Source organism: Calliphora vicina, chromosome 2 (genome assembly GCF_958450345.1).
Source record: "Calliphora vicina chromosome 2, idCalVici1.1, whole genome shotgun sequence".
In the NCBI taxonomy this organism is placed as follows: domain Eukaryota; kingdom Metazoa; phylum Arthropoda; class Insecta; order Diptera; family Calliphoridae; genus Calliphora; species Calliphora vicina.
Genome location: NC_088781.1, coordinates 56,929,513 through 56,943,170, shown reverse-complemented (window position 1 = coordinate 56,943,170; position 13,658 = coordinate 56,929,513). Strand labels below are relative to the sequence as shown.

Sequence of the window (13,658 nt, the reverse complement as noted above, 5' to 3'; positions counted from 1 at the left end):
ATATTTTATGACAATCGAATCATAATAGGTTATAGCTCCCACATAAGTCCCACAACCAAATATTTTGAAATTTGTCTAAATATATAGCCTTTTTTATACTCTGTTTCTTCACTTGAGGTTAAAAGGGAAAAATGTTGATCCAAACGTATTAAGTAATTATTAAGTATATAAATTGTTAAATTTCATACGTTCTAATAGGAATTTCAGTTATAAATTGCTGAATTACAATTTTTTGTACATTTGAAATAAAATATCTTCTGCGTAAACTAGTCTTTCTAACAATTGTTATATTAGGTGGAGGGTATTTAAGATTCGGCACGGCCGAATATAGTACTCTTACTTGTTTTTATTATAAATGTCATAATTGACGGTCCGAATGCTGTTCGAACTTAAATTGACCATTCAATTACAAATAGAAATTCTCAAATTAATTATAAAATTTTAATTGTATTTTATATCAAATCTAAATTCATAAATTCAATTAAAAATGCTATGGATACTAGATTTCTATAACAAATTTTCAAAAGTTTTATCAAAAACATCTGTTGGAAGTCCATTTAAATAATTTGTGGTCTTCATGAAATCCGTAGAGCAACAAAACATAATTCCAGCAAATGTATAACGGAATGATGCGTGTATGTCCTTTAACCAGGGTATATCTGCGCAAATGTCAGGACAGAATATTATATCATCCAAGTTAAAAAACTGGAAATCATTTAAAACAAATTATTTGGTAATTATGCGAACAAATCAAAACAAATTATTACAAAATATTTACCTCTGCAAAGGGCGAATTGTAACCAACAATTATAAAATCTTGGTTACCACCATCAATGGACTTAACATAAGACCAAATGTAGGCTGGTATAGTTAGATTTTTCGAATCAATCTGTAATAGATAATGGAAACAATTGATGTGTAAATTAAACATATTTAAATCTTAAAGATTCTGTGGTGGTCACAGTTTACCTTCAATTCAAGTTTTTTACTTTGTGTGTGTGTTAAATTTAGCGGAAGTTCAAGCATGTGCGAGGTTCCGGTAAACATTTGAAAATTATTGTTGCCGGCATAGTTTTCCAAAGTATTAATGAAAAGTTTCCAGTTTCCCAGACGTAAATTGCGCCACCATATAATATTCAAAAAATCATTGTACTCTTTGAAATATTTTGCATACGAATGGCCCTGTACAATGGACGACACCTCTAGGTTGGCGAATGACACTAGTGGTTCTAGTTGATCTAAATCCTTTAAATTTTGTTGTAGTAATTCATTACTGTTAAATAGATTTGAAGTTTAGACATTTGTGTTTTTTATTTTGTTTATTTTAAACCATAAACTTACGTTAATGATAAAGACTTTTTAGTTTTTAAAAGTTGTAAATCGTCTGAGAGCGGTGTATAATCTAGCGACTCTTTCAATTTCATATTCCTAATCTAATTTTTTTTTAAAGGCATAAAATACATTTTATGGTAATGATAGACAAGGTATCGGTTCTTTATAACAAACTTACCATTTCTGCTTCAGTGTTTTGAGAATATTGCACCTTGTAATTAATAACTCGGAGAGAGGCTTCTTCCAAATCGAAACACATTGCAGCCAAAATCAGATTATCATTAGTTACTTTCGACGACAAGAATAAATTACTAGAATTTAAAGTGTCACACCAAGAAAATTGAGCATTACTTTCGTAAATAATATGCCAATCCAGTTGGACGCAGTCGAAAAATGGTCTATAGACATCGGAGTCCATCAAAAATAATCGGTTTTTTCTGCAAGATAAATCAATAGACTGCATATGTTTAAAAATGCGGTTGCGATTGTGCGGTGGTAAAACATCTTGCAGTGATCTGTAAATATTTAGAAATGGAATCTTTAAGATAAATGTCGTTTAAATTTATGGAATACTCAATTAGTAAATTTATATAGTAGTAAATCATCTAGCAGTGATCTGTAAATATTTAGAAATGGAATCTTTAAGATAAATGTCGTTTAAATTTATGGAATACTCAATTAGTAAATTTATGTAGGTACAATAATTAATGGCCTTAACCTAAAGCTCAACCCTGCCACTAAAGTTGATGTTAAAGGTTGAAATATATGGATTTCAATTCGAGGAGCCGACAAAATTAATATTTGAATTCTATTTTTTTATTAATAAAATCAATAATATTTACCTCAGTTATTATATATACATTAGGGTGTCCCAAAACAAAATTGTGTTGGGGCTCAAGCATAATTTGAAAGCTTATAGGGTAGAGTATTTTTGAGATTTTTTTCAGATTTTTCGGAAGTGGTTTATAGGTCGCTCAAGTCGAGTTTTTGCCAAAAATCGGGTTTGTCGGCCTTTTTTTTGAGTTTTCTTCATAATTTTGTCAAATTTTCATTACTTTTGAGGACACAGTTTAAAAGAAAAATGTCCATGCTTTATTTTTGTGTGCAAACATTTTTTGTTTTTGCAATTAATTGGATCATTAAGGTGCCCTACATTACAATTTTTCGAAATTTTTCCATAAATTCTGTAAATAATGCTTTATAGCTTTTAAAATTTTTATGAAAATGAAAAAAAAATAACATTGCAGTTTGAAAGATCAATTAATTCTTAATAATTTAGGGAAAACAATTTTCTTTTAACAGTTTTCTATTAAAATGTACAAAAATTTTTAAGTGATTTGTGCTCATTAAAATGATTTTCGGAAGTGGGCTTTGTATGGGAGCTACGACTAATTATGGACCGATCGTTATACAATTTGGTGACATGACTTTTGTATATATATAACATATTTGTATTGAATTTTATTTGAATACGAATATTTTTAAGATATTTATGCTAGTTAAAGTGATTTTTGGAAGTGGACCTTATATGGGAGCTATGACTAATTATGGACCGATCGTCACAAAATTTGGTTGCCGCGAGTTTAGCTTACATAAAACTTATTTGTGCTTAATTTGGTTTAGATATCTTTATAACTAAGATATTTATGAGATTTTATCTATTTTTAGATAGGTCAATGGGGGGTAGTAAAAATAATGAACCGATTCGGATCAAATTCAATATGCTTCTTCCATGTGCCAATAGAAAAGCTTCTACCAAATTTTATCTTTGAAATTGCGACTTGTAGTTTGATTACACTATGGTGGTGTAAGGTATAAAAATCATTTTGTGTACATAAAAGCTTTCGTTTGCCAATTCATTACAAAAACTAAAAATATTTGCACACAAAAATAAAGCATGGAAATTTTTCTTTTAAACTGTTTCCTCAAAAGTAATGAATATCGTGGGTCTTGACAAAGTTATGAATAAAACTCAAAAAAAGGCCGACAAACCCGATTTTTGGCAAAAACTCGACTTGAGCGACTTCTAAACCACTTCCGAAAATTCTGAAAAAAATCTCAAAAATACTCTACCCTATAAGCTTTCAAATTATGCTTGAGCACCCATGAAAATAAGAAAAAAACTTTTTTTGGGACACACTAATATACATATGTATGTATACTGCAAGTTTATATCAAATCAAACAATTTTAACTCCAAAAACAGCAGCTAAAATTAGCAAAACCCAAATGGGGTTTTGAGGATTCCCAAAATGAAATACATTGGGAATCCTCACAAACCCTATTATATCAACTAGGATGCGGTAGGGGATATATGTACACTCCAAATAGTGATATACATATTAAACCTCCAATTTCTGAAGATTGGAAAATTTTACCTCAAAATTATAGACGCTATATAGTTTCTGAATTTGTAATAACTTTACCAGGAAATAAATAAGAAATATAACAGCTAGAAAATACGAAGACTTACAATATTTCAAATCAAGTTTACCCAAAAACCACCATAAATAAATTGTATGATGATTTATCTCAGCTATGAATTGTTTTTTTTTATTATTAATTATTTTAATTTAAAAGTCCAAACATGTATAAATTAAGTTATTTTTGTAAACAGCCATGGAATAACTCTGACGTATTTTATATTAACAAGTTTGCTAAGTCCACATTTAAAATAGAAAATCATAAACAGCAAATGGTCCATGTCCAAAAAGAGTCTATAAGTCTGCAAAAGTTTTATTTAGGAATTCTACGATTATTTATATTCGATCAAGATTAACCCTGGATGGTTACTGTTCGTCGAATCGACGAAGCTCATTTACTATTTATCATATAACATTTTTATGCGTGTTCAAATTACTCTCTTTTTGTCAACAACGTTATTTAATGGCGAAAACTCTAAATGAGCGGACGTACGCTGAATACTAATTTTTTTGAAGTTGAATAGGACAGGTGTGTACTCGTCGGAACGACGAAGAGTAACTTTAGTGTGACTTTTTGGGCTCTAATCCAACAGCAATTTCTCTGGGAGATAGAGTAAAAGTGCTGCCGAAAACTGTTCATGGAACGAATCGCAATGTTGAAATGGATAACTGGTTTACATCAGTTCCCCTTGCCAAAACACTGCTACTGGTACCCTATAAATTAACTATTGTTGACACTTTTATGAAGAGAGAAAATCCAAAGGAAATGGTCTATGTAAAAGGCCTGCGAGCATCAATCCATATTTTGTTACGATAATGAACTGACTTTATTATCCTACAAACCAAAACCAAATAAACTTGTATATATTTGATCAAGTTGCGATGAAAATGTAGCCTCAAATCCGAAAAAGGGAAAACCCTACATGGTAGAATTTGACAGACAAAATGCGGTATCGACACTTTGGATAAAATGTCCAGCATTGTCTCGTGTTCTCGAAAAACAAACAGGTGGGCAATGTGTTTATATTGGGGAATTTTAAATAATACTTCTGTATCATAATATGTTCCATAAAGGTCAAAAACTCAAAAACCGACGACAGTGCGTGAAAGATTTCCAAGAATCTCTCGAGGCTTTAAAGAAAATGTCAAAATATAATACCTAAAAAAATGCGTAAAATATGTCACCTCTGTCTATATCAAACACAGAATGACGAAAACTACATGTAATATATGCAAGAAAATCATCTGTGGTGAACACAGAGTTGAACTTTGTGTCTCATGCGTAAAACAAGGCAAATAATTAAAAATGTGTTTACATTTGTATTATTTGACTGATTATCTTTAAACGCTTTTTATGAAATAAGTCAATTTTATTTCTATCTCTTAAGTTTTTGCTGTTTTAAAAAGTTAATTACTTTGAAAAAAAACCAAAAAAGGGTTAAAATTCGTATCGAATTTTAAGAGAGAAAAATAATTTGTATTTATATATGTATTACATTATTTTTCTAATTTTTTTAATAAAATGCTTAACTAAAAATATTTTTTGTTTTTTTTTACTTTAAAAATAGTTCCGTTAGAAAGTTTTTTTAAAATAGTTCGTCGATTCGACGAAGAGTAACTTTAATGTACTAAAATGAAGAGTAACCTTCCAGGGTTAAATACATAAAAAATCTACGTTTGGGCAATACCACGAGAATGACAATACCACGCTACAAAAAAAAAAAACAAAAACCCTTGAAACTTTTCTTTCAAGATGATTTAAAAATATTTATTACTATGTCTGGTCTATGTGAAGGTATTTAGAACATTTTAAGAGCAAAATAGTTTAAATTGACAATATTTAATTTTTTAATTTAATTAGAATAAGGCATATCTATATTGTTTTACTATAGAAAAATTCTGTGACGTACGGTATGTCACGTAGGCTATAAAATTTTATTTATTATAAAAACATCCAAAGATTGTAAATGAAAATATTTGGTTTAATGTAAGAAATTAAAGGAAAAAATAACGCCTCTCATGATTCGCAAATTTTCGCATATTTCTACATGTACCTCAAAATTACTTCCGTTTTATGTCACGTACGATATACTCTTATTTCGCTCGATATTTGTAATATACGATTATTCCTTTTGTTACAATTTGTTTATGAGTTGTTACATATTTTTCTTTCTTATGAACATATGCATTTTTGCTAATAAATTAGAAAAGCTAATTTTGATAATTCATTAAAATTTCGTTGAAATATATTCATTATTTTGTTGAATATTTCTATCACATACAAAAAGTTGTTATTATTTACAAATAAATGTTTTAAATTTAACAGTAATGCTTTAGTGAATGATATTTTAGCACACACTGTTGCATTTAACACTGATCAACTAGTTAGTATTGTTACGAAATTGTACTTGAATTCAAATATAACGATTTTAACGGCTGATTTAAAAGTAGCATAATGCTTTCAAGTAACAGTGCTGTAATAGCAAACTGTAACATATCTGTGGGCATTGTTAAATAAAAGCTTTCAGTTGATTTGATTGTAAGTTGGCAACACTGTATTCGAGTTCGAATAATCAGTTAAAGAACATTGTAGAAAGTACACCACAGATGGCGTATGATCTAGAATATTCGAACTTTGACAGTTAAAGAGCTTTCTAGATGGTAATGCAGTGTTATAAATAGTGGCAGAGGTTGCAGTTGAGTGGAGTTGATCAGAGACGCTTTTCGAAGAAACATCATCTAAGTGCCTTAAAGTGTGTTGTGTTTGTTTCAAGTAAATTCGTGTACATTATAAATTGTGTCTGTAATTCTGAGAATTTATAAACGTGTATAAAAAACATTGTGTGGCTATTTAATTCTGTTGTTCTTGTACATTTTAAAGAAATAAAGAGTTGTTACAATTTTTAAACTACTAAACGGTTTTTATTTGCAATCAAAAGTATCCGGTTTATTTAAAGGAAATAAACCAGCGTTTTGCAAAGGTTAAAACGTAACAGTATCTTTGAAAACTGCATTATCCACCTGACGCATAAGAACGCAGAAAAACGCATAGAAACGCATACTCAAACCTGTGTTGATTTTTATATTTTCCAAACACTTTCATAAAAACATAGCGTGATTTGTCTTTATAAAAACTTATTTCCTTCTTTTCCATCTTGAACTTCAATCCAAAAACATCAAAAAAGTTAAATATTATATATTTTAAAATTTGGTGTAATATCCTTTAAAGTTATTTATTAACTACATCTTTACATATTATAATTCAAATTGATTAATCGACATTCAAGGTAATTTTGCTAAAAAAAATAAGTTTAAAACAGTTGATCATTTGCTAAATTATACATTTCATCAAATTTTATTAGTAATCACTAAACGACTTGAAAATTTTGCACACATTTATTTAATTCTGGAAGATTAAATTGTTGAAGAGAACATCCAAAGAAAGGTAATACGTTCACATGGTTAATTTAGATAAAATCTAATAAAATATTTTCCAACAGGAACATTTTATAAACTTTAATATACAGTGGTGGACATATTCCTCAAGCCACCACTGTATCATTTTTATTGCACCCCAAAAAATTTATCAAAACGAAATTTGCATATGAGTTTTGTGTACTCAAATAGACAAAAGAAGAAGAAAGAATAATACTGAGTCCAAATGAATCCATCGTATTGGTCGTAAATCGGCCCAAAATCAAATCCAGCTAAGACCAAATTAATCTAGAAAACATCCATTAAAGTTATAATAATCATCAAGTAAGTGTTAAGTGCTTTCAAATCATGGTTTCATATTACATAAAATTTTGGCAATAAATATTTTTAAATAACAACAAATATAAAATAAAAATGACTCAAATCTAAAATATAATAAATAAGTTAAAATTTCAACATCTTAAAACCTAAAATTCACTAAAATATGTTAAAACAAATACTGTAAACTATTCTTAAACCTATTCAAAATTCTAAAAAATTTATAAATTAAAACAAAACATGATTTGGAAACCTTAACTAATATTGCACATTTATATCACTGTTCAGAAACACCATTAAAATAAGTTTCTATTTAAGTTAATTAGTGTTAATCACCGTTATGGAATCATTTTGTACATGCAAAACAAAAAATTAACTTTCAACATAATTTGCTTAAGAAATCTGCAGCGGATTGTCGGGGCCTCAACATTCAGCATTCAGATACCCTAAATTGGTGAGTGAATTTTATAATTTTTCAATATATTTTTGTTTTGCATACATTTCAAATTAAATAGTTAAAAAAGTAACAACAACAATGACATTATCCTCCAATTAAATTTTTACTAAATAATATTCCATTAACACCGTCATTCGAGGGTTAGGTGTTACCCAAAAATGCATTTAGTAAAGCCATAAAATAATATATTTTGTTATTCTTTTTTGTGCGACCTTCTTCTTATTTTTCAACGATCTTTTTATTTTTAATGATCATTAAGCCATGCATTTATTGATCTTGTTTTTGTTACTTATTTACACTATAATCTAAATATATTAGTACAGCCCTAAAGAATTTTGTTAAATTTGTTTATATTGTTACACATTTATTAAATTCTATCTTTATTGTTATAATCGAATAATCAAATAATTGAAAGTTAAGTGTTATTTTATATTGAAATCTATTCCTGAACGGATTTTTAATGAATTTTTAAGAATAAATATTTTAATTTCAAATAATAATATGCTTAGTAAATCTAAACTTTTTATATGAATAAAATTATGAAATTAATTATGGAACTATAAATATTTTGTTGAAGTTTTCGTGATGTGAGAAAGTGTAAGTGTGTGTACAGAATAGGGATCTTATTCTAATTTGCCTAATAAGATCAATGGAAGGGTGCATAAAGAGGCATTCCGTCTCCATAACATCTAGGAGATCGGTCATACAGTTATGGTCAAATTTATACACTTTTAGGTTGAAAATATCGGGTCAAGTTTTTATAATCTTTTGTTTTAAATCAACCTAATTTTACTTCATGTTGTTGTAGTTTAGGGAGTCTATAACAAATATTTGTGAATGTCGAATGTTAAATAGGACATAGGACAACGCGAACAAGAACCCCGCCGCCCGACTGACCGCTAGTGGCATATCAATTGCTCCCGCTAGTTCGCTTGTTTTATCTAGTTTTTATTTTATTTTCCTATTTAACCTGAACACTTGATACTTAAAAACGTTTTTTTTTTATTACATTTTGATTCTGTGGAAGTATTCATGCTGTCCCCTAAGTATTCATATGTTCAGTCCATTGTACATTAAATATTTTGGACAACAATGTTTCGAAAGGACTTATTACTTTTTTTAAATATAGTACCCTCTTCAAAGTCTCTTATTTTTGCAAAATCTATTCCACTCTATAGGCATATAAAATGTCACGTACGATGACATGCAATTGCCCAGACTTAAAAAAATTAATACAAACAAAATCGGACAGTTTTTTGTCCCTCCTGAAATATTTAAAAAAACGGACTAACCCATTGTACATACATACATATGTATGTATTTTGAATTTTCTATACAATTGTCAAAATTTATCAGAGTCAAAAAATATGTAAATTATAAGTTACCATACTACTTTGCTACCATTTGGCATAGACTCTTAAGGTAGGGTCACACATGACAAATATTTGACGTAAAAGACGTAACCACTAGGGTGGCCCTTAATAAACGAAAGTTGGATTTTGGCCATTCTCACCCCCCCAGTTTGGTGAACATTAGTAAAAAAAATCATCCTGAAAAAATTTTAGGTAAATCGGTTGGGGTTAAGACGTACCAAGAGGAAAAATTAATTTTTTCAGTTGTTGTAAAAATTTTGGCATTAAAAAATTACTTTTTCAATTTAATTTAAAAGAATAGAAATGTGTACGTAATTGTTTTAAAATTTAAATCGCAGGTACTGAAAAACTATAAGAGATATTTTCATAATTTTTTCACAATTTGTTTCCCTATTATATTCTCAATAAATTCCAATGAGATGATCAAAAAATTCTGAAATTTGTTTAACAAAATTTTTAAAAATTTGAAAATGGAGTTTTGAAACTGCCGTTAAAAAAATTTATTTGATTGGTCATACCTGCGAATAGGTTAACGGTATTCTACGAAGACAAAAACTCATACACAAGTAAATATGGATATATTTTAAGTAAAAATAAGCTTTTTTTAATATTTATCAAAATATTTTAATTTTGTTCCTACATTTCTGGTTCTAGTTGCCTGAGACACGTTAATGACCTGGCAAATTTTTAACAACTTTAAAATTTTTTGATCAATTTCTGTTTTTTATGTCTCATTAGAACGACAATTACATACACATTTCTATTATTTTCAATTAAATTGCAAACGTAATTTTTTAATGCCAAAATTTTTACAAAAACTGAAAGAAATGCATTTTTTCCCCTTGTAAACGCATCACAAAACTTCAGAGGGCTTGCGGCACGTCTTAACCCCAACCGATTTACCTAAAATTTTTTCAGGATGATTTTTTTACTAATGTTCACCAAACTGGGGGGTGAAAATGGCCAAAATTCAACTTTCGTTTATTAAGGGCCACCCTAGTAACCACTAAATAAAACACATTTAAATTCTTGTACATATTTAATTCCAAAACTTATTTTACTTAGGCTGATTCAAAATAAAAAATTTAGTTTTATTTTATTTGATGCTGTTTGATCTTACAAAACACTTGTAAGAGTAAACACGTCAAACAAATTTGTGCGAAAAAAGTGGTTACGCTTTTTTGAGTTGATTGTTGAACAATTTAGCAATTCCCATTATTATCAAATGTTTTTAAATAACGAATCGAGCACGAATAATATTTTCTAACTCTTACCTAAAGTATGTTTCGCAAAATCCTGTCACGTTTGAACCGTTACCGACTACGAATATACCATTTGTAGCATTTACTTCCAGTTTAGTTTTGCCAATTTGTATTTCAAATCGTGGAACTCCTTTCGAAGCAGTCGGAACATGAATATCACAATGACATTGTACAGTTGGTGAATTAAGGAGAATGAAGAATTCCAAAATTATTAAAAATTTTAAATTTATGTTGAACATTTCGATAAGAAGTTTCACGAGGAACTAAATTAATATTATATGGAACTGATCGTGTATACCGTACAATTTTATGTATAATGAGTGAGCATATGTGAGTGATTAAGAAAGTGCTGATATAATTTATTATCATATAATATAAACAAATATTCTATATACAATTTAGTTAAATATGTAAAATACAATCTTAAGAGGTACCCTGCAGTTCTAGGAGACTATACCGAACTAGTGATTTTACCTATCATTAAGGTTGACAAATAGTTACGTAACTAGCTACGTGACTAAGTATTTTAACACGAACATATCCTAAGCAGATTGTCAACTGACGGTTATGGATTACAATGAGACAGTCTTATAGCTGGTACAAAGTAGTCAGAGCATTGGATTCACATACCGGTTACATAGAGTCAGTGCCCAGATAAACAAGACGATATTGTTCTGGACTATCAATCCAAGGGTTGCGGGTTCGATTCCTGCCAGAGACTCTGGGTGTTTCTGCAGACAAGCAAAACGCTTCTCAGTTTGTGTTTGTTTTTTTCTTAAACAAAAGTTAAATTACTAGCTACCTAACTGGTTACTTCATCAGCTACATAACTAGTTATTATACCCTACACCACCATAGTGGGGAGGGTAAATGCATTTGTGCAGATGTTTGTAACGCCCAAAAATATTGGTCTAACACCCACCTTAAAGTATACCGATCGACTTTAGAATCACTTTCTGAGTCGATTAAACGATGTCATTCCGACCGTCTGGCTGGCTGGCTGTCCATGTAAACCTTGTGCGCAGAGTACAGGTCGCAATTTTGAAGATATTTCGATCAAATTTAGTACATATTATTTTTTTTTTGGCCCAAGGACCAAGTCTATTGAAACTGGCTGAAATCGGTCCATTATTTCACCTAGCCCCCATAAAAATGTCCTTCCAAAATTGGACTTTATCGGTCATATATGTTTAATTTATATATGTATCTACACAAATTTCGCTACAAATAAGTTGTATATATACAAAATTCATGTCACCAAATTTTGTTACGATCGGTCCATAATTAGTCATAGCTCCCATATAGACCCGCTTCCGAAAATCACTTTAACGTGCTTAAATCACTTTAAAATTTTGATATATACACAAAATTCAACATAAATAACTTTCATATAGACATAAATCACATGACCTAATTTCATGGTGATCGGTTCATAATTGGTCATAGCTCACATATAAGGCCCACTTCCGAAAATCACTCACGAATATAAATTATAGATATTTTAAAAGAAAAATATTTTTACTCATTTACTTGGTGTAGGTCGGGCTTGACCGACCATACTTTCTTACTTGTTTTTAAATGTACGGGTACTAATTGACCACAAATAGTCAGTTAAAAAGACACCCATAGACAGTTCAATAACCGATTGCTTAAAAACAAAGCTTCCTCCGACAACTCTCCAATAAATTACTTCTAATGTGTAAAAAATCTGTAAAAATCTGACTAATTGCGTAACTGCGGGGTATATTAAGGGTTATACTACAATTATAATAGAACCAATATATATATATACATTCATACATATGTATGTAGCTACAGACAAGTTGTAAACAAAATATTTAAGTATATGCATTAGGGTGGCCCTTAATAAACGAAAGTTGGATTTTGGCCATTCTCACCCTCCAGTTTGGTGAACATTAGCAAAAAAATTATCCTGAAAAAATTTTAGGTAAATCGGTTGGGGTTAAGACGTGCCGCAAGCTCTCTGAAGTTTTGAGATGCATTTACAAGGGGAAAAAATGCATTTTTTTCAGTTTTTGTAAAAATGTTGCCATTAAAAAATTACTTTTGTAATTTAATTTAAAAGAATCGAAATGTGTACGTAATTGTCGTTCTAATGAGACATAAAAAACAGAAATCGGTCAAAAAATGTTAAAGTTATTAAAAATTCGCCAGGCCATTAACGTGGCTCAGGCCACTAGAACATGAAATGTAGGAACAAAATTAACCTATTTTGAGAAATATTAAAATAAAAGCTCATTTTTACTTAAAATATGTCCATATTTACTTGTATATGAGTTTTTGTCTTCGTAGGATACCGTTAACCTATTCTTAGGTATGAACAAAAAAATTTAATTTTTTTAACGGCAGTTTCAAAACTCCATTTTCAAATTTTTAAAAATTTTGTTAAACAAATTTCAGAATTTTTTGATCATCTCATTGGGATTTATTAAGAGTATAATAGGGAATAAAAATGTGAAAAAATTATGAAAATATCTCTTATAGTTTTTCCGTACCTGCGATTTAAATTTTGAAATTTTCGAGAAAAACCAATTATTTGGCAATTTTTAGGCCAATGAGCTCTATTTCCTTACTCTTATGAATTTTAAGTAAAACCTTTTCAGAATATTATAGTCCAGATAATTCAAAATATACTCTGAAACTTCTACTAAAATCGGAAGACGTTAACCCTTAAATCGTGAAGGTCAAAGGTAAAATTTTTCAATATTTGGAATTTCTCTTGGAAAGATTTCGAAATGATCGAAATGTTGTATATTTTTGGGCCGATTTTGATGAAATTTAACAAAAATATAACATAAACTCTAGGGTTTATAATAACAGCACAAGAATGGAAATTAACGCTTAATGGCACTTGGGGTTAAAATGACACCAAACTTTTAAAATCATAATTTTTTATGGTTTTAGAAGTTTGGGGTCATTTTAACACCAAGTGCTATATAGGGTTAATTTTAATTTTTCTGCTGCTTTTGTAAATACTAGGCTTTGTGTTATATTTTTGTTAAATTTCATCAAAATCGGCCCAAAAATATTCAACATTT

General features: G+C 29.3%; 1 protein-coding gene across 1 annotated transcript; it reads right to left on the bottom strand.

Annotated features, from left to right (window-relative positions):
* Window positions 1-406: 406 nt before the first annotated feature.
* Window positions 407-6,908, bottom strand: LOC135950467 (uncharacterized). The gene is made up of 6 exons (XM_065500007.1): window positions 6,823-6,908; window positions 1,511-1,847; window positions 1,342-1,433; window positions 970-1,273; window positions 779-889; window positions 407-705 (listed from the first exon to the last, which is right to left on the bottom strand). Exons 1-6 carry the CDS (start codon window positions 6,906-6,908, stop codon window positions 508-510), a joined length of 1,128 nt encoding a protein of 375 aa, XP_065356079.1. The 3' UTR covers window positions 407-507.
* Between the last annotated feature and the right edge of the window lie 6,750 nt (window positions 6,909-13,658).

Bases quoted from the DNA above. Each gene is read 5' to 3' on its own strand.
- LOC135950467 (XM_065500007.1), bottom strand. From the start codon at position 6,908: ATGGAAAAGAAGGAAATAAGTTTTTATAAAGACAAATCACGCTATGTT. The intron at 1,848-6,822 runs GTTTGAGTATGC...AAATATTTACAG, and splicing joins AAATATAAAAATCAACACAG to ATCACTGCAAGATGTTTTAC. The intron at 890-969 runs GTAAACTGTGAC...TATCTATTACAG, and splicing joins GTAAAAAACTTGAATTGAAG to ATTGATTCGAAAAATCTAAC.